The sequence below is a fragment of the Myxocyprinus asiaticus genome, chromosome 3 (genome assembly GCF_019703515.2).
Source record: "Myxocyprinus asiaticus isolate MX2 ecotype Aquarium Trade chromosome 3, UBuf_Myxa_2, whole genome shotgun sequence".
Taxonomy (NCBI): domain Eukaryota; kingdom Metazoa; phylum Chordata; class Actinopteri; order Cypriniformes; family Catostomidae; genus Myxocyprinus; species Myxocyprinus asiaticus.
The window spans coordinates 29,373,793-29,394,257 of NC_059346.1; the positions used below are offsets into that span (position 1 = coordinate 29,373,793).

At 40.4% G+C, this 20,465-nt stretch overlaps 1 protein-coding gene across 2 annotated transcripts in view; it reads right to left on the reverse strand.

Annotated features, from left to right (window-relative positions):
- LOC127420951 (fibrinogen C domain-containing protein 1-like) overlaps nucleotides 1-20,465 on the reverse strand; it is a 182,871-nt gene that overhangs the window by 48,033 nt on the left and 114,373 nt on the right. For both annotated transcript variants that reach the window (XM_051663615.1, XM_051663608.1), the window contains one exon: nucleotides 18,934-19,030. In XM_051663615.1, coding sequence (XP_051519575.1) covers nucleotides 18,934-19,030 — 97 coding nt within the window. The remainder of the gene's footprint in view (nucleotides 1-18,933; nucleotides 19,031-20,465) is intronic.

Sequence of the window (20,465 nt, forward strand, 5' to 3'; positions counted from 1 at the left end):
GCAGGCTCCACGGGTTATGAGGACAGGCCTCTTCCTCCCCCGCCCCAGGCTGTTCCGGGGGTGGTCACAAGGAGCCAGGTAAGTGCTTCGATGTCCCTAGACTCAGCACAGCCATGGCGTGCTGTGGCACCTCGCGCTCCACCCCACCGCGAGGCCCCACCTGCCGGTACATCCGACGACGTTGTCCCCTTGGTCCCACTCGCACAGAATTTGGACATGTGTCTTGCGCTTTCCAATCCGTCGCGGTGGCTGGTCCGGACCGTCCGACTCGGCTACACGATTCAGTTCACCAGGCGCCCGCCCAGGTTCAGCGGTATTCACTTCACCTTGGTCAAGGGCAAAAACGTTGTCACCCTGTGCGCGGAGATCGCTACCCTCCTACGGAAGGACGCGATAGAACCTGTCCCTCCAGCTCTCCTTGAAGACTCCCTCCTGACTGCGCTCACTTCCATCAAGAGGGTGTCTCACAGCCCAGCCCTGTTGTTGCTGTGTCCGGTGCACACTTTACGCATCTATTTGGATCGCATGCAGAGCTTTAGAGTCTCTGAGCAGCTCTTTGTCTGCTTTGGTGCACAGCGGAAAGGAAGCACTGTCTCCAAGCAGAGGATCGCCCACTGGCTCATTGACGCCATAACTATGGCATATCTCACCCAAAACATGCCGTCCCCGGTAGGGCTACGAGCCCATTCTACCCGTGGTGTAGCAGCTTCTTGGGCCCTGGCCAGAGGTGCCTCTCTAACAGACATCTGCAGAGCAGCGGGCTGGGCAACACCCAACACCTTTGCAAGGTTCTACAACCTCCGGGTGGAACCGGTTTCATCCCAGGTAGTGGCACGTAACACAAGCGGATAAGCCCGGAATAGCCGGCTGGTGTATCGCTTGCACATAGCGCCTTCCACCTCCTTTTGAGCTGAAGACGTGCGGCGTTAATTCCCAGTAGTGTTCACAAAATTTGTTCCCTGGTTGACTTCCTCCAAGCCCTGTGGCAGTCGAGTTTTCGGAGAGACTCACTGCCGGCCCAGTACACGCGCTAACTAAGAGCCCTGTTCTGGAGTAGGTGCTCCGCATGTGGTGGTTTCCTGTAAGGCTAACCCCATGCGATCTATATCCTCCGCTAGTTCGTTTCCCTGCTGGCAAACTGTGTCTTCCTTGGACAGAGCCCCTCTGCCCCAGTCTCCATGTTTGTAGTAACTCCTCCCCCATTGGGTAGGATCTACCTTGAAGGCTCTACACATGGTTGGAAAGACCATGTGATGTATTCTTCCACTTAAATACCCCCCCCCCTCTTGGGGCGAGGTGTGGTCTCTGCGGTGTCTTCCCCTTGGGAGGGACACCCCCCGACTAGACCTGGCGGCCCAGTCAGATAATCAATACATCATACATCGACACAATGTCGAGTGAGTGACAGATAGGGAACGTCTCCTCCCTCTAATACCTGAAACCGATTAGTAACAGCAAAAATCAAATGTTTTTCATTTAAAGAAATGCCCAAAATTACTTTCACAATAGGATAAAACTGTGCTTTTTAAGCCATTTCATGGGTTCTTTCAGGTTTCCTCATAAAATCTTCAAGGTACTTTAAAGCAACGTCCAATACACTTAATGCCAAATTTTTCAAAAAATATAATAATAATAAATAATAACAATAAAATCAAAAATAAGAATCAATACATGGCTAAAAGTCAGCATCAAAAATTTAGGTTGACCTGCATTTTTTTTTTTTTTTTTTACATGAGCAGCTTTCTACCTTGGCACAGATTGCAGACTCAGACTGAAATGGGGAAAGCTCTGCTTTTCAAAATTCAACTGCTCTATATCACAAAAGTAGCCCTGATTCACATATAACAATGACAGCCTCTGCCATCACCTTCCCTCCCATGATCCTTCACTGGAACTGTTTGATGACATGGAGGGTCAAGGGTAAGGAAGAAAAACTGAGCCATGAGGGAATTTGATTGTTTAAAATGGACAAGATGTAGGCTTTATCTAAATCTCCAGAGTAAACAGTGTCTATGTGTGTGAGAGAGGTTCACACTGAGGCAATAATATAGCATGCTACTCTTGTGCCTCCCTCAGCCTGTAGGGAAGGAGCAGAACAATACAGTCTAGAGAAAGTGCAATGACTTCCCTCCATCTGTGACCCAGCAGATACACACTGGACACAATAAAAACAGAATGTGTGAGACTACTGAATGTGTGTGCAGAAAAACAAGGTTGGCAATAGGGATGTGCAAAACTACATTGTAACAAGTTCACAAGATGGGCAAGGAGGAAGCTGGGACCGGCTTGACAACACATAGACATTTATTTACACACACATAAGATAAATAGCTTTTCAGCCCAATACATAAACACACACAGGTCCATGTGTCTCTCTATCCTCATCTGCTGCTGTCTCCTCTCCTTAAATACTCCCCCCGCCCCTCACTGGAATGCGAGACAGGTGTGGCACACAGGTGGAATTCATTCACCACTTATCTTCCCGACCTCACTCTGCCCAGATGCCGCTCGGCCCCGCCCTGCTCGCCACATACATGTTTTCAAAATCAACTACTTGGTGGGTTACTTGAACGACAAGTTAAAAAATTTGTCTTAAGGAAGCCCTGTATAATTATGGTGTTTTCGGGACCACATGATCCCACCTGATCCTGAGGTCACATTTAACTCTGCACAGTGAAATTCCACTGGTGAAGAAAGTGTGGGCGGACAAGGGGAGAGTGAACCTTGCAAAAAATGATTAGCCTCCTTTTAACACAGCATTTTATACTCTAAAAGAGTAAAGCAACTTTCTATTAGTCCATGCCATGAATTTGCATGTGAAAGTTCTCCAAACATGAATCCCACACAAAATTCACATTTTGTGACCTCACACACAATGAGTGTGCGTTTCAGTTCTCATGTCCTTTAAATTCCCTGGATTTCCTCTGTCTGACTCTTTTTTTCTCTTTTTCTTAGCAGAGACCAACAAACCAGTCTCCACTGCTCATCCCATTATGCACATATTGAAACAAAAACACTTCAAAACACACAATAATGATTCTAGCTTAAACCGCTCTGCAAGTTAAGAGCTTGATTATAGCGCTTTGGCTCTCAAAAGCCATTTTGGCAGACAACATGGTAAACATGGCAATTTGGGCTTTCTTGTTGATTTGATTCCCACTTGCTACATGGATAGGAAGGAAAGCAGAGGGAGAAAGTTCTGCTGTCCTTACTCTGATTCTGTGGAGATGAGAGTATGTGCTCAGTCTTTTTCAGTTACTAGGTTAGATCAAACACCCACCGGGCCACTAACCCACACCCCCCCCCCCCCAAACAAAAACAACAACAAAACAAATAGAAATTCTATAAGCATCTTAGTATAGAATGACAGAATAGACAGGACTTTACATGGCTTCAGAAGTTTGATTGGATGCATGCACACAAACAACCTTTGACATCAACAACAAAAGTTATGGAAAACTTTTTATCCTCTCTTTTAAAAGTTGAGAAGCCTCTTTATTTTGCTATCCTAACTATACACGATTATATGGTCATTTTATTATTTCCATTTAGTATTGTTTATTCCCTTTTGTGTGCACACCAACATTACAGAAAACAAATGTGCATGACGTGAACATAGTGTACACTTGTTATTAATCTTGTTGACATTCAGAGAGAGCGAGTTGGTGTCGCAACACTGTGTCAGAATCTTTACCTTATGCAGGTATGCATTCCTGTTGATGCTGTTTTCATTATTGTCTGAAAACAGCATCATTATCAGCAAACTTAACAATGGAGTTGCACAGCCAGGGACACAGAAAGTATATCAGAAGTGGGGATGACAGAATGTTCAGTGTAAGAACAGAAAAATTTGACCAAGTAACCAAGTTTTCTATTGTCTTTGATGTAATTGCATTAATTGCATACTTTACTTGTATGCACTTGTTTTAATTTGATGGCCAGATTGGACAAAACGTCACCTCATGCAGGCAGAATTTGTTATTTACATTTATTTTTATATTAATAAAGCCCAGAATCAACTTCATGCTTCTTTAATAACCAATATAGGGGTAAAACAAAAGGAAGCATGTGGAATTTACTCATTTCATTTACCATTAAAGGAATTTTCCAGGTGCAACAGGTAGAATTTGGTACTGCCTCTTTAACAGCAGCGCGTTCTTTACTGTTTCCTTTTCTGTTGAGCGCTCATTCTACGTAGTGATCACAAGCTGTGCACCCGCATGTTTGCGAGGCATGGGAGTTTTTCATATTTCTGTTGCTCTTTTAAGTTATTTTGTTTTAGGAATGCTGTTGACAGTGGAGTGTTTGCCAACTGCAACTTCATGTGAGACTGACATTGAACTGTGGCCACCTGTGGAATGCCAGCAACATTGTGAGCCTCTGTCTAACTCTGCTGTAACTAACTGGGGGAGATATCCCCATTAAAAAGAGTGTTACAAGTGGCCCTGAAAATTGTATCTCTGGCCTAAGATCTACTGACACATCTGCACGGATGTATGGCGCTGCTGATTTGCTTGCTTATGAGCCTGACTACAGAGCACAAGCGGACATTTTGTGCTTCAGACACGAGCGATATGCGAGAATCGTCCAGACACGTGAGAAGATTAATTCGGGCACCAGCAATTCAACTAGACACGTGAGATTCATCCAGACATGTGAGAAGATTAATTCGGACAGCAGCGATTCATCAAGACGTGTGAAGAGATTCATTGGGAGAATGAAGGATTTGTTGGATATGGGAACCGACTACAAAAGGTTTACTAAACACTTTGGTTTGTGGTTCTTTGAGGTAAAGGAAAGTTTTCCTGTCTTTGAACTTAAACTTTGTTTCTGGTGATTTTCCGGCTCTTTTGTCCGTTTGCCTTTGGGAACTGCATGTATTGAGCCAGCAGATTTAAAACGAAAGAACATTTTCTATACTATTCTTGTTCATTGCATGGAAGTAAACGATTCATCTGGATTTAACTGGAATTTGAACAGAAATTAAACTGTTTCTCCATCATTTGAACTGTTCAGCGCATTTAATTGCTGTGGAAGTAATATTCAACTGATTTGAAAAAACAAAATAAAATAAAAAAAAGCTGTTTTTCTGTGTCTATATTAATTGTTGAGATATACAGTATTGCACTGCTGTCATTTACTTTTTTCAAGGGAACTTTCATATAAACAGAATTGCTTGATTTATTGTTGATTTTTAAAGTGTTCAAATACTTTAATTTACTTTTTGCATTTGCTATTACTCTCTGCATGTGAAAGGGGAAAAACTAACATTTGTTGAAACTACTTTGATTTACTGTTGCATATTAAACTGATCTGTTACAATGGCCAGACGTGTTGATGATATGACTGATATGACTGATCTGACTGTACATTTTGAGTCTCTATCTAGACAGAAAGTTCCAAAACCGACTGATTGCCTTGAGACACAGGTTGAGTCACTACAAGCTGAAGTGGTAGTGACCTGAAAATGCGACATACCTACCTCAAAATTCCTTGGAGATAAATAACATAACCAGAGCTCTAGCTTCATTTCTGAATCAATCAAAACCTGAGCCCCCTGTGTTTATGAGTGATGGGAGAGTTAAACCTGATTATTGGCTTCAACTTGTGGATGTCTACAGAACCTCCTTGGGCCTGAACGATGCTCAAATTCTCCTTGAACTACCTCGCTTTTTAGCCAAAGATCCCAGGAAGTGGTTTACAGTACTGAGTGCACAAATCACAGCTTGGACACAATTCTGCACTCTCTTCGAAACTGTGTTTCTTCCATCAGACAATCAAGAACATGTCTCCATGAGAGGAATCCTTGACCGTGTTCAAGCCACTGATGAACCTTTTCCAATGTTTATGTCACACTTATTGAGCGAATTCAGAACAAGAACAAATTGTCCTAATTTGTAAGCATGCACTCGAGTGATACAGAGTTGAACTTTATGGCACACAGATTTCTGTAGTCATAGACCTCCTTATGCGTTCATATGAGCTTCATTCTGTTCTCAGCCCTGACAGCCATCATGAGCCCTCAGTACCAAATAAAAAACAAGTACGGGAAACATACTGCTTTAAACGTTCTGCACCTAGGTTCACGTCTTGAAACTGTCCAAACTGCAGCTATGGCCCATAAGCCAGTACATTCCCTGCCATTGCAAAGCAGAACTCTCAAGTATCAAATGATGCACAAAATCCCAGTCAAGATGGTGATACCTCAACAAACACCAGCAGTGGTAAAACACAATAGGGGCAAAACGTTTGACTGGCAGAAGGGAAACTTCAGGGGAGGGAGGACGTTTTACAGAGGCAATCCTCCATCCAGAAGGTAAATACGCCTCAACCTCCTCTTGTGCCCACACTGGAGCCACCTCTCCTTGGTCATCAAATCAAAATCAAATCACTTTTATTGTCACACAACCATATACACAAGTGCAATAGTGTGTGAAATTCTTGGGTGCAGTTCCGAGCAACATAGTAGTCGTGACAGTGATGAGACATATACCAATTTACAGTAAACATCAGATTAATACAACACAATTTAAAATCTAATATACACATAACACATTATACAAATAATAACATACAATGTACAGTATACAATACACACAATATAAAATACACATTATACAATAAAAAAGTATATATAGTATATATAAAATGTACAGTAGTTTGTATTGTACTGTATTGACATTCAGGCTGTCAGTTGATAGTAAGTTGCCAGTGTGTTGTTAAGAGAGAATATAGTATAATAATAATATAATTTATGACAGTCCGGTGTGAGATATAAGAGTAATAAATTGCAGTGCTGATGTATTTTGATCGTGGGAGATCAAGAGTTCAAAAGTCTGATTGCATGGGGGAAGTCGGCTGGTGCAGGTCCTTATGCTGCGATACCACCTGATGGTAGCAGTGAGAGCAGCCCATGGCTCGGGTGGCTGGAGTCTCTGATGATCCTCCAAGCTTTTTTCACACACCGCCTGGTATATATGTCCTGGAGGGAGGGAAGCTCACCTCTGATGATGTGTCTGGCAGTTCGCACCACCCTTTGCAGGGCTTTGCGGTTGTGGGTGGTGCTATTGCCGTACCAGGCGGAGATGCAGCCAGTCAGGATGCTCTCTACAGTGCTGGTGTAGAACCGTGTGAGGATGTGGCGGTTCATTCCAAACTTCCTCAGCCGTCTCAGGAAGAAGAGGCGCTGATGAGCCTTCTTCACAATGGCTTCAGTGTGGATGGACCACATGAGTTCCTCAGTGATGTGGACACCCAGGAACTTGAAGCTGCTAACTCTCTCCACTGGTGCTCCATTGATGGTGATGGGGCTGTGTTCTCTATCACAAGCTCCTTTGTCTTACTGACGTTGAGGGAGAGGTTGTGCTCCTGACACCAGTGTGTCAGAGTGTGCACCTCCTCTCTGTAGGCTGTTTCATCATTGTCAGTGATCAGACCTACCACCGTCGTATCATCAGCAAACTTAATGATGGCACTGGAGCTGTGTGTTGCCACACAGTCATGTGTGTACAGGGAATACAGTAGTGGGCTGAGAACACAGCCCTGCGGTGCTCCAGTGTTGAGGGTCAGTGATGAGGAGATGTTGCTGCCCATTCTAACCACCTGGTGTCTGCTCGACAGGAAGTCCAGGATCCAGCTGCACAGTGAGCTGTTTAAGCCAAGAGCCCAGAGTTTCACATAAAGCTTGGAGGGCACTATGGTGTTGAATGCTGAGCTGTAGTCTACAAACAACATTCTCACATAAGTGTTCTTTTTTTACAGGTGGGAGAGAGCAGTGTGTATTGTAGATGCAATGGCATCATCAGTGGAGTGGTTGTTGCGGTAAGCAAACTGCAATGGGTCTAGTGATGGAGGCAGCACAGATCAGATGTAATCTCTGATTAGTCTCTCAAAGCATTTGCTGATGATGGTCGGTCAGAGCAACAGGACACCAGTCATTTAAGCAAATGATTTTGGATTGCTTTGGAACAGGCACAATGGTGGACATTTTAAAGCATGTCGGGACTACAGACAAAGAGAGGGAATGGTTGAAAATGTCCATAAAAACACCAGCCAGTTGGTTCGTGCACGCTCTGATGAAGCGGCCCGGAATGCAGTCTGGACCCGCGGCTTTGTGGATATTCACCCGTCGGAAGGATCGGGTTACATCCGCTACAGAGACGGAGAGTGAACTAACCTCTGTAGCTTCGGCTGCGAGAGTTCTCTCCGCGAGGGCGGTGTTATTGATGATATTAATTCCCTGCCATTGGTGGTGTTGACTGTCCTTCAATCTTGTTCCTGTACTGACGTTTTACTGTTCTGATAGTTTTTCGGAGGGCATAACTGGCTTGATTATGCTCCTCCACATTCCCGGAATTAAAAGCGGAGGTCCAAGCATCAAGAGCTGCGCGAACATCGCTATTAATCCAAGGTTTCTGGTTTGGGTAGATCCGTATTATTCTGGTCGGAACAACGTCCTCTACGCACTTTCTGATGAAACACGTTACGCTATCAGCGTAAAGCTCGATGTTGTCATCAGAGGCGGACCAGAACATCTCCCAGTCCGCGTGATCAAAACAGTCTTGTAGCATAGAGTCTGATTGGTCCGACCAGCACTGGATTATTCTGAGGGTGGGTGCTTCCTGTTTCAGTTTCTGCCTGTAAGCGGGCAGAAGCAGAATGGAAGAGTGGTCCGATTTGCCAAATGGTGGGCGGGGGAGGTATTTGTAGCCATCCCGGAAGGGAGAGTAGCAATGGTCTAAAACCCGGTCCCCTCATGTGTTAAAACTAATGTGTTGGTGGTATTTTGGTGCAACTGATTTGAAACTGGCTTTATTAAAGTCCCCGGTCACAATGAATGTGGCCTCAGGGTGCGTGGTTTCCTGCTTGCTTATAATCCCATACAGTTCCTTGAGTGCTCGGTCTGTGTTGGCTTGTGGGGGGATGTACAGAGCAGTGATATTGACGACTGTGAATTCCCTCGGTAGCCAGAATGGTCGACACAGAAGCAAGAGAAATTCAGGATCAGGAGAGCAGAAAGACTTGATAGAACGTACGTTCCTCTGATCACACCAGGATTTGTTGATCATAAAACATACACCACCACCTCTGCTTTTACCTGAGAGGTATTTCGCTCTGTCCGCTGGGTGCACGGAGAACCCCGCAGGTTCAGTGACTGAGTCTGGAATCACCGCAGACATCCAAGTTTCTGTAAGGCAGATAATGCAGCAGTCCCTCGTCTCTCGTTGGAAAGAGATCCGCGCTTTCAGCTCGCAGAGCTTGTTGTCCAGAGACTGAACATTTACCAGTAGAATACTGGGTAGCATGGGTCGATTTGCATGACGACTTACTCTGATGAGAACGGCGGCTCTGTTTCCCCTTTTCCTTTTGCGTTTCCACGGCCGGGCAGCCCAGACAAAGGGCTCCGCTGGTGTGTTTGTAAACAGCAGGTCGGTATTGAGGAATTTGACGTCCGGTTTACGGTGTGAAACTGCAGAACCAATGTCCAAAAGTGTTTGTCTGTCATAGACAATAAGGCAGACAACATCCAAGACAAAAAACATAAGAATTGTAAATAAAACAAACAAAACACTTCAATGTTGTGTCGGAGCTCTCAACGCAGCAGCCATACTCAGTGCCATCTTGAGTCCAAGTGGAGGATCCAACATCTACTTTAGTAGACCATTATTGGTCATGTGGAGGATCCAACATCTACATCATTCTGGAACCATTCATCATCAAAGTCAACCTCAACAACAAAGCTGTCAACAAAGCACTTGATACAGGTGCTTCCCTCCCTGTGGTTTGAACAAATATCATTTCAGAAGTCTTGGAACACTCAGAAAAAGTTCAACCTTGGACATCACCCCCAATTCAACTTGCCAACAGTGCAGCTTGCAGAATAATGGATTAGAGAATAATTTCAAGGAAAACGCTTCTACCACCGGTTTGTCATTATTCCTGATCTTTCTTAATACTCATGTTGGGGATGGATTTCATGTTAAGAGCATCAGTTAGCATTCATATTCCATCCAGGACTATAACTCTTGGTGAAACAACCACCTTCCATTTGAGTTAGTGGATAGAGGAGCAAGAGGTTGGAAGCTTAATGTTTTTGGATGTCCAGCCATCTACTTTGCCTGAGAAAGTTGAGGAGGCATGCTTTAAAAAGGAGCAAAAAGCACAAATACTAGACCTTCTTGAGGACTTTGGGAGCTTGTTTGAAGGTCACCCTGGCCACACCTCATTAGCAGAGCATGCAATCAATACTGCTGTTTCTAAGCCTATCGACCTCCCACTCTACCATCCTTCCCCAGCCAAGAAACAAATCATAGAAGAGCAGATTCAAAAGATGCTGGAGGAGATCATTATTGAACCATCTTCAGGACCATGGGTTGCCCCAGTCATGACTGTTAAAAAGCTTTGGCGTAAACCCAGGTTTTGTGTCATCTACAGGGGTCTAAATCAACTCACATTGAAAGATTTGTATCCTCTACCTCGAGTTGACGAATCCTTGGACTTCTTAGATCGTAGGAAATTCCATACCACTCTGGATCTAGCTTGAGGATACTGGCAAGTGTCCGTTGAAGAGAAGTCAAGACCAAAAACAGCTTTCATATCAAATTGTGGCATCTTTCAGCTCAAAGTTCTTTCTTTTTGGCTCAGCAACACCCCCACTACATTTCAAAGGGTCATGAACACTGTCCTCGCTGGCCTGATCTATAAATGCTGCACAGTGTACTTGGATGACATTGTCATCACCTCGCTGACCTTTGAACAGCACCTGGAATACCTTCAGGATATCCTGTCAAGACTAGAGTCAGCGGGTTTATCTCTGAAGCTGAGCAAGTGTAATTTCTGTTTAAGTGAACTCATATTCTTTGGCTATCGTGTAACACCAGAGGGTATATCACTAGACCTGGCAAAAGTGAACGTAGTGACTAAGTTCGAAACACCAAAAGACGTGAAACAAGTCAGAGGATTCCTTGGCCTCACAGGCTATTACAAACGTTTCATACCAAATTATGCCTGCAAAGCAGAACCACTTTTCGCTCTCACCAGGAAAGAGACACCATTCAGCTGGGATGAGAACTGTGAAGCTTCCATGGATTTCTTGAAAGAGTGCCTCACGTCCACACTGCTCTTTTGCTTCCCAGACTTCACCTGCACATACTTCATTCACACAGATGCCTGCAACTTAGGTCTTGGGGCGGCCTTAATGCAAAAAGATGACATGGGGTGAGATGTTGTTGTAGCTTTTGCAAGCAGAGCTTTACACATGGGTGAGAAACCTTACTCAACACCTGAGAAAGAATGCTTATGAGTGATTTGGGCTCTGATGTATTTCAGACCTTACATAGAAGGCCTTCAAGTGACATCCTATACAGACCACAGCAGCCTGAGACGGCTGATGAACTGCCCAAACCCCTCAGGATGACTAGCGATCCTTGCGCCTACAGGACTTTGATTTCAGTATTGTCCACAAGCCAGGTGTTCAAAACAAAGTCAGAGATGCTCTGTCCCACAGCCCACTTCCAAATAATGACAACCCCACTGACATCCTACCAGACTATGTCATCATAGGAGGTGCATTGAGAATCACCCTGGCACCAATTGAAATGAACTGGGCCTCACACAAGACACTAATTATGTGGTGATTTTTGATCACACTTCACTTAAGGTGTATGTGTTTGTGATTATTTATATCAGACGGCCCCTCCCTCCATCCTCGGGGCACCAGCCTATGTAGTTTCACCTTAACAGTAAAAGAATTATCCAAATGGACTATTCAATAAATTAAAATTATGTAAATTGGAGGGAGTTGGTCATCTGAATAATCTGAAGGATTTGTGAGATTCCCTAACCCTTTAGAGCTCTTCTGTATCATCAACACAAGGAACACACAGTTGTAATAAAATGAGATTTATTTATGAAAACATAAACAAGAATAATTAACAAAACCTACAAAATGTTACTAATATGCTAAAAGATAAAATAAATGAATAGGTAAATAAAATGCATAGGATGGAAAGATGTAAGTGGTTTAATTGGATGTAGCAATGGCAAAGTATGACTATTATTTTATGGAAAGATAAATTGTTGTTTCTCTGTCTATTTAAAAAAATAACTCAAAGTTTATTTACTAGACATTTGATACACAGCTTATGCAATCTAAGAAACATTAGGTAATCATAAACTGATAATATACACTAATGCCAAGGTCTCTGGAAAGAGGTTCAATAGTGATATTTACATTCTCCTTGATCAAACGATGAGTTTAGTGATGGCACTGTCTTCTACTGGGGCTCAGGGCCACATTACAGTGGGGAAGAAGCAATTCCATTGCAACAGCCTTTGGACACAAAGGAGCTGAGGAATGCTGATCTCCTGGAAGCACAGAGAGGGTTCTTGCAATCTGGAACATGCAGATATACAGCCCTTAGGTCGGCACAGGTTTCTTTATCTGGAACACGCAGATACACGAAACTTGAAGAGGAGGTTTGTTCACCAGAGCTAAACCTTGTCGCTGTACTTATCCCCCTAGTATAGGGATTCCGAACTTGCCGTTGCAACAGTCTCTTGTAGTGAGACTTGGTACTTGGTTAATCTTCTACTGTCTCTCGGATGGAGACTAAGATTGTTGGATGATCTGTTATCCTCTATCTCATATCTTATTGTTCCTTTTTCAAACCTCTTCAAAAATACTCTTGGCATTTTCCTTAAGAGATAGAGACCAGACATGATATTGAAAGATTAAATATTATGCATGCATTCATATATAACTTAATAGTTCAGATTGTGTAAACTATTGTGTTAATCAAACAACTGCAATTTACATAAACAGTTCAGTGAAGATGTAGAGTAGATGTTTTGCAGTTGAAATCCATTTTGGAGTAAAGTTTGTGTGTAAAGATTTGTCTTTGTGGCTTCTTGGTTTCAATTTTTGCCACATGGTAAGTTAATGCTGCTTAAAATTTATTGAAGAATATTTATGGTCTTTATCTTAACTCTGCTCTTGGGGAAAACCTTAGGATGGGGGGTTTGAGAGGTTGCTAAGAAACCACTCATGGACCAATGAGAAGTCTTTTCCAATGTGTTGGAATGTCCTTCCTGCCTTGTGAGGGGTGTCTGGCAGTTTTCTGAGTAGCTTATCTGATGGCTGTGCTTGACATTTATTTGTGTTGTTCCTGCCACGATCCAATCAAAATGGAGCAGCTTTTCTTTGCCTTGAAAGTTAGAGAGGAGCTGTGCCATTAACTAGCTCATGGAATGTCATCTGGTCCGATTGCTCACCACAGAGGGATGGACCTCCATAACCTCTCCTCAGTCATGCTAAAAGACCGAGCACAGTTGAGACAATTGCAGAGTAATGACACAGTTGTCAGTGATTTTCTCTGTGATCTTGAGAGTAATGAAAAGGGAAAGCTTGAGAGCTTCCTTGCAAGGTGCTCATAATCATGCCAGAGCAGCTCTGGACTCCAGCCATAAGCATAGAAAACACTACTACGATCTGAAGCAGCGTACAGTTTCATATGTTGTGGATGACTTGGTCAGGGTGAAAACACACCCCAAATCAGATGCCCTAGCAAACTTTAAATCCAAGCTGGCTCTGATATACACAGGACCATACCGTGTCACAAAGAAATTGTCTGATGTTAATTACAGACTCTCAAAATTAGACACTGACGAAGATGCAGGCGTGTTTCATGTAGTAAAATTTCACTCATGGGATACAGCCTTGTTAAATAAAATTGTCCATGATGATGATGATGAGCCACTATCACTGAAAGGAGATATCAGTTTTCAGACCGACACAGGAGAATCTGTAAATGCTGACCCTAGAGTTAGTGAAGACTTCTCACATGAACTCTGAAATGAAAATTCACACAAACTCTCAAACGAACACTCAAATGAACACTTACCTGAACATTTACTTGAAATGATACTTGACGGTACTGATATTAATGCAGACTCTGATTCCTGTGACATGATACCTGACACTGATATTCATGAACCAGTCTCTATTGACTCTGTCCAGGGTACTGACCATTATGCACTTAGACCAAGATGGGCCCCTTGAATAACTTCTGACTGGATGGTCAATAGGTGGACTAACCCCTACCATATGCAAAAGATTGACTTGAAATGAAGACAAATGACACAGTAATGTTGGTGTTAATTGTTGGTGTTTATGATCAAATGTTCAAGGGTTGTTGACACTGATATTCATGAACCAGTCTTTATTGAATCTGTCCAGGGTACTGACCGTTATGAACTTAGACCAAGATGGGCCCCTCGAATTACTTCTGACTGGACAGTCAATAGGTGGACTAACCCCTACCATACACAAAAGATTGACTTGAAATGAAGACAAATGACATAGTAATGTTGATGTTAATTGTTGGTGTTTATGATCAAATATTCAAGGGTTGTTCAGTTTGTTTAAAAATAAAAATGAAAAAAAAAAAGAATGAAAAAAAAAGAAAATAAATAATGGTATTCCATATATGAATAACAAAGTCATGAGTTTTGTTTTACTATTGTACACTGTACTGACATGTATGCCTTTACTGTCTGTGTAATATTTATTCCTCTACACTAGTATCTTTTCAACTGTAACATGTATGAATGGTTGTTAAGTACCTGTTCCTTGGTTCTGTATGGCTAAGGTCAGCCTTTATTTAGTAGGGGGAAATCTGTAACAGGTAGAATTTGGTACCGCCTCTTTAAGAGCAGCACACTCTTTACCGTTTACATAGTAATCACAAGCTGTGCACACCGCATGTCTGCGGGGCACGGTAAATTTTCATAATTCTGTTGCTCTTTTAAGTTATTTTGTTTATTAAGTAACGCTGTTGACAGTGGAGACTGATGGTGAACTGCAAATAAATGCCACCTGTGGAATGCCAGCTACGTCGTGAGTCTCTGTCTAACTCTGCTGCAACTAATTTAAAGAAAAGGAGGGGCAAGTAAAACTTATGTTTTGTTGTAATCAATATTATGCCACAAATGCTTTTGATTGAGCTTAACTTGTATTGAACCCAGAATATTATTTTATGGCTTTACATACTGTATAGCCAAAATAAATACATATAGACTAGCCTATGCATAAAAGGGTGATGTTTAATTTTTACATTGAGGGTCTATTTCTACCTTAATAAACTTAAAAACACTTTGTTGATTATTTTGTGTAACCTAATGATTCATTCACATTGAATTATATTTTTGATTTGAAAAAAAAAATAAAAAAAAATAAATAATAAAAAAAAAAACTTTACCAAACAAAAGTTAGCTGACAAAGCATTTTTAAATATATTAAATACTAAGTTATATTATATATTACTCAATATTACTCAATCAACAATACTACAATACAAAACCACAGTAACTACACATTTTGTCAAAATTTAGTTATGACCGGAATCGTGTCTTTTAGTCTGTCCTGTAACAGGCAGATTTCACTCAACTATGCTAATTTTAAAGAAAACGGAGTGTAAAAATTTAATAATCCACATTTGGCTGAACAATAAAAAAAAATAAAAAATAATAATAAATGTAAAAAAAAAAAAACTTTGAAACCATTTTTCTCAGTTTCACTGTCAACATAGGCCTAGTTACTGCATTTTGCTTTTGTGGGGCAAACTATTGACAACAAAAAGAGATCACTCTTGGATGGATATCTTATAAGCAAACCCTCAAAATCTCAAAGCGAACACTGATACAAACTTTACAGCTAACTTACGGAACCATTTCTCAGTCAAACTGTAACAGAAAAGAATCAGTATTACTGTATTAATCAATATCCAATAATTATTTAGTGGAGACTGCATTGAGACTACACTGTGGAAGAAGCATAGATAAATTAATTTTTTACCCCTAATATTTTAACTTTTAGCCTACCTGTCCATTTCGTCATTATTGTTGTGAACGACTTAAACAATCGTTAAAGTTGGCAAATGAACTGGTATGCTTTAGGACAGCTGAGTTGCGAGTGCTGAAAGTTGTGTGTAATCAAAAGAAAGCATAAGATACTGTATATATCGCTTTAAGATGCGAACTATAATATTGTAGGGCTTTACTGGTTGTTTAGATCAGTGTTACTATCAGAAATAATTAATAATTATTTCTTTAGTTATTAATTAATATTTAAATTAATTAATTGAATCTAACTCATTAAAACCTCATATGGGGCTCCAGTAAATGTAGTGTGCTACGTTTAGGAGCAAGTTTGGTTATTAGCAATAATTAATAATTATCAAAGATAATTATTAATTATTAAAATCAATAGAACATTGATGAGAATCAATGTTAGCTTTTTAATCCTTTAAATCAACAATTATCAAAGATAATCGTTAATTGTTAACCGATGAAACATTAATTAAAACTAACACTAGCTTATTGATCATTCAAATTCAATCATCAAAGATAATTATCAATTATCAAAAATCAATAGAATATTAATAAGGATTAACATTGACGGGGCACCACCCTGGAATCAGGGACTAATAACCAGATAGTAAAACAGTCTCAATATTAGATTGTTTTCTTAGGAAAATCGACATCCGAAGAATATCGATTTTCGGGAGAAAAACAATGAATGAAGGTATGAATCCGAGCACTGACATCCCATCAGCATGACACAGGCGTATGCAAAACAAAACAAAACACTTCTCTTTGTAATATAAACAAAGTTTATTTATGCAGTAATTAATACAATTAATACATTATATTAATGTATAATTAATACAATGCAGTCAATAAACTTCCGACTTACAACTACAAACTAAACAGTGATATGATTAGATATGGAAATAAAAATAATCCTATAACACATAAGGTGTATGTGTGTGTGTGTGTGTGTGGTTAGTACGAGAGAGAGAGAGAGAATTAAGTGACGGCCCTAAAGCTGATTTCGCGATAGTAGGAGAGAAAGCAGCTGTTAGTTTATCACTCAGAGACGCGGTGGATGGCTCGTAAAAGTCCCGCGTTCTTTGACTCTTTAATGGATAACTCAGTTTGTCGGTTTCACCCGCGATGGCGAAAATGCACAACAGTCCAATTTGGTTGGACCACAATACAGCAAAACAAATTCGTGATAATTAATACCCTGAGTATTAATAATGAGCGGACATGGCAGTCCGTAAACTGTACAAGCAAAAACCTTGAAACACAAGAATAACACACTATAATATTCTATCTCTGCCCAGACGTAAACCTCTTACTTGAATCACATGAGGACAGAATGTGTGTTCATCGTCCTTTAATTCCGACCCAGTTCCTTGAGGCTCGGGTGATGACGGGAGGCCGTTTCCTCGCTCTGTTGGCGGGCACGGCTGTTGATTCTCGGCGGGCTGGCGGAGAACTCAGAAATGTCGACTTGATTGAAGATGGAAGAGAAATCTTTCATCTCTTCACTTCTGCAGGCAAACGGATGAAGTTGCGGATTGCTCGGCGGTCTCCTTCGGATCAAGTTTAAATTGTTCGACTGGTGAGAGTTGGTGCTTCGCTGCAGTCCGTGACGCATCAGGACGCCATTTTAAACCTCAAATGCAATGTGGTTTTTGACTACCTCTGTATGTGTTTTTTGTGACCCAATAACAAATATTCTACACCCTGTTTGCAACTATATTTAGTGCTGATAATTTGCGAAATGATCATCAGAAACGCATCTTATTACCAACTGTAGACAGGGTCTAAAAATGACTGCAACCAGAGCTAGGGAATGCTATAGAACATCTTCTGGTGGAAGTTCCAACCACATTCGTTTCCCCAGTAAGACCCCCAGGAAAAAGGTGGATATGGAATTTGTACATTTTACAAATATCAAAAATGTGGTTAAAATTATATAAAACAATATATAATAAAATAACCTTTCACATACTAAAAGATGTTGTATTGAATTTAGCTACATATTTTAATACAATGTATGAATATATATATATATATATATATATATATATATATATATATATATATATATAGTATGTACTGTATATACACTACCAGTCAAAAGTTTTGAAACACTTGACTGAAATGTTTCTCATGATCTTAAAAATCTTTTGATCTGAAGGCGTATGCTTAAATGTTTGAAATTAGTTTTGTAGACAAAAATATAATTGTGCCACCATATTAATTTATTTAATAATAAAAAATAAAAAAAACATTTTTTGAAATTGATGACTTGGACCAAATAATAAAGAAAAGCAGTCAATAAGTGCCCAACATAGATGGGAACTCCTTCAATACTGTTTAAAAAGCATCCCAGGGTGATACCTCAAGAAGTTGGTTGATAATATGTCAAGAGTACATGTCTGCAAATTCTAGGCAAATGGCGGCTACTTTGAAGATGCTAAAATATAACACAGTTTTGATTTATTTTGGATTTTGTTTAGTCACAACATAATTCCCATAGTTCCATTTATGTTATTCTATAGTTTTGATGACTTTACTATTATTCTAAAATGTGAAGAAAAAAATGTAGAGAGAGAAAAGTAGTGTCTCAAAACACAGCCCTGAGTTTGTCCCCAAGTTGGATAATGAGCTTGGAGGTTTGGTTTGTTTAATAAGGGACTGTAAAACTCCTGTAACTTTTTAATTTGAAAAGAAGGATGATGTAAGCATATTTTTACAGCAGACTCACTACTGTGCAGTGCATTTTGTGAACTGACATTGATGTACTTTTGCAGAGTTTTGTCAGGGCTCTGTGCAGTCAGTTTCAAGGTAAACACCTGGCTGGCTGCCATGGTAACCAGGCCAGTCCCACACACTGACTTAAATGGCAGATTACTGTTGTGTGGAAACACTTAGAAAAGTTATTGTCTGGTTGTAGGTGCTTCAGATCGTGTGCAGGTGTTGACAGAGTTTTATACAGAAAAATCTTAAACATCAGAGTTTATGCTCTCAGTCTCTTTATCTGTTATGCACACCAACACACACACACACACACACACTCACCAAGCCAGTGCTCTCCAGTGATTTTGCCAAATCCTTCTCTGTAGGAGTCCCACTCCCTGAAGAAGTTCACAGAGCCATCCTCCCTCCGCTGGATCACCTGAGAAAAAATAAAACATAAAATAATATATATATATATATATATATATATATATATATATATATATATATATATATATATATATATATATATAGAATGCTACAAAATGCAATTCAAAAAAGAAAATGTGAGGACAAAACCTTGTTAATGGGTTTTATAACAATAAATCTTAAGTTCTTTAAAATGCTGTCACTGATCTTAATATCCCTACAAAAAAAACAAACAAAAAAAACACCTTAAACCAGCATATGCTGATTTTCTGTTCTTAGCTGGTCTCCCAACCTGGCTAAGCTGGCCTTTAGCTAGTCTAACTGGTCTCTCAGCCTGGCCAAGCTAATGCCTGGTTCAGACCAGGCTGGGAGATTGATTAAGATCAGCAAATAAGCTTTGGTTGGATTTATTTCACTTTTATTTTGTTTTATTTATAAGTTTTAAACTTAAGCAGTTTTATTTCAGCAGGGATGGCTGAAAGTGTATATGTGTGTGTGCACTCCTGTGTGCTTTCGAATTAAAGCACCATTTGATTTTAGGGCTCTACCATGGGGTAAATCCTTGATAAGAGTGGATGATTAATTCAGAGTCTCTCAGGCGACAGCAGAGAGTGATATGAAACCTGAACAAACATGCTGATGAAACAACTCATTGGGATCTTGAGGATAAAATCATTTAATAGAGCATGATATCTTCAACTACTCAGTACTGACTCAAAAGGGTAGGACTCAAAGAGCTCTAAATCTATTTTTGTATAGACACTTTCACATATGTGCACAGATATAATGTAATTATGAAAAGTGAAGAATTGGGAGACCTGGTATACAGTACACAAAAATCTTTATTTATGATTCCACTAGATTTATGACCCTTTCACTAGATGTTTGGTGCAGTACATTTTATGATTGATGTGAACAGGTAAAGATTATGCACTGTTATAGTTTTCAATAACTTGGTTATTAGCACCAAATTAACAGAATTACACAAAAACAAGTAAGAAAGACAAGGTAGTTCTGGTGGTTCTAAACACAAGGTAGCTAAGTAGCACATGTTACTGGATCATTGTTACTGATGTTACTGGAAAAAATGTTGTTGTGCTGAAACAACCTTTCAATCAAACAATCCTAGCTCAAACCCTAACCGTAATCCTAACATTAACCTACCCATAAAATCAAAGGAAAATTATTGGCTGATAAGACTGTTGTTGAGGCCTCTTAACCTAATGTTAACTGTAAACCTAAAGTCTTATTGGTTGATAGGAATGTTGTTCCAGGACAAATCAAGAAAGGTGATGTTCAAAGTGTTTTACAAACATACCGTACAATGGTATGAAACAACATAACACCATGTGAAAGCATAACAGGGGAAGCAAGGGGGTGGATAATTGAATTTAAGTTCAGACTCAAGGATACATATCAAGTATGAAAACTGCATTAAAGATGAG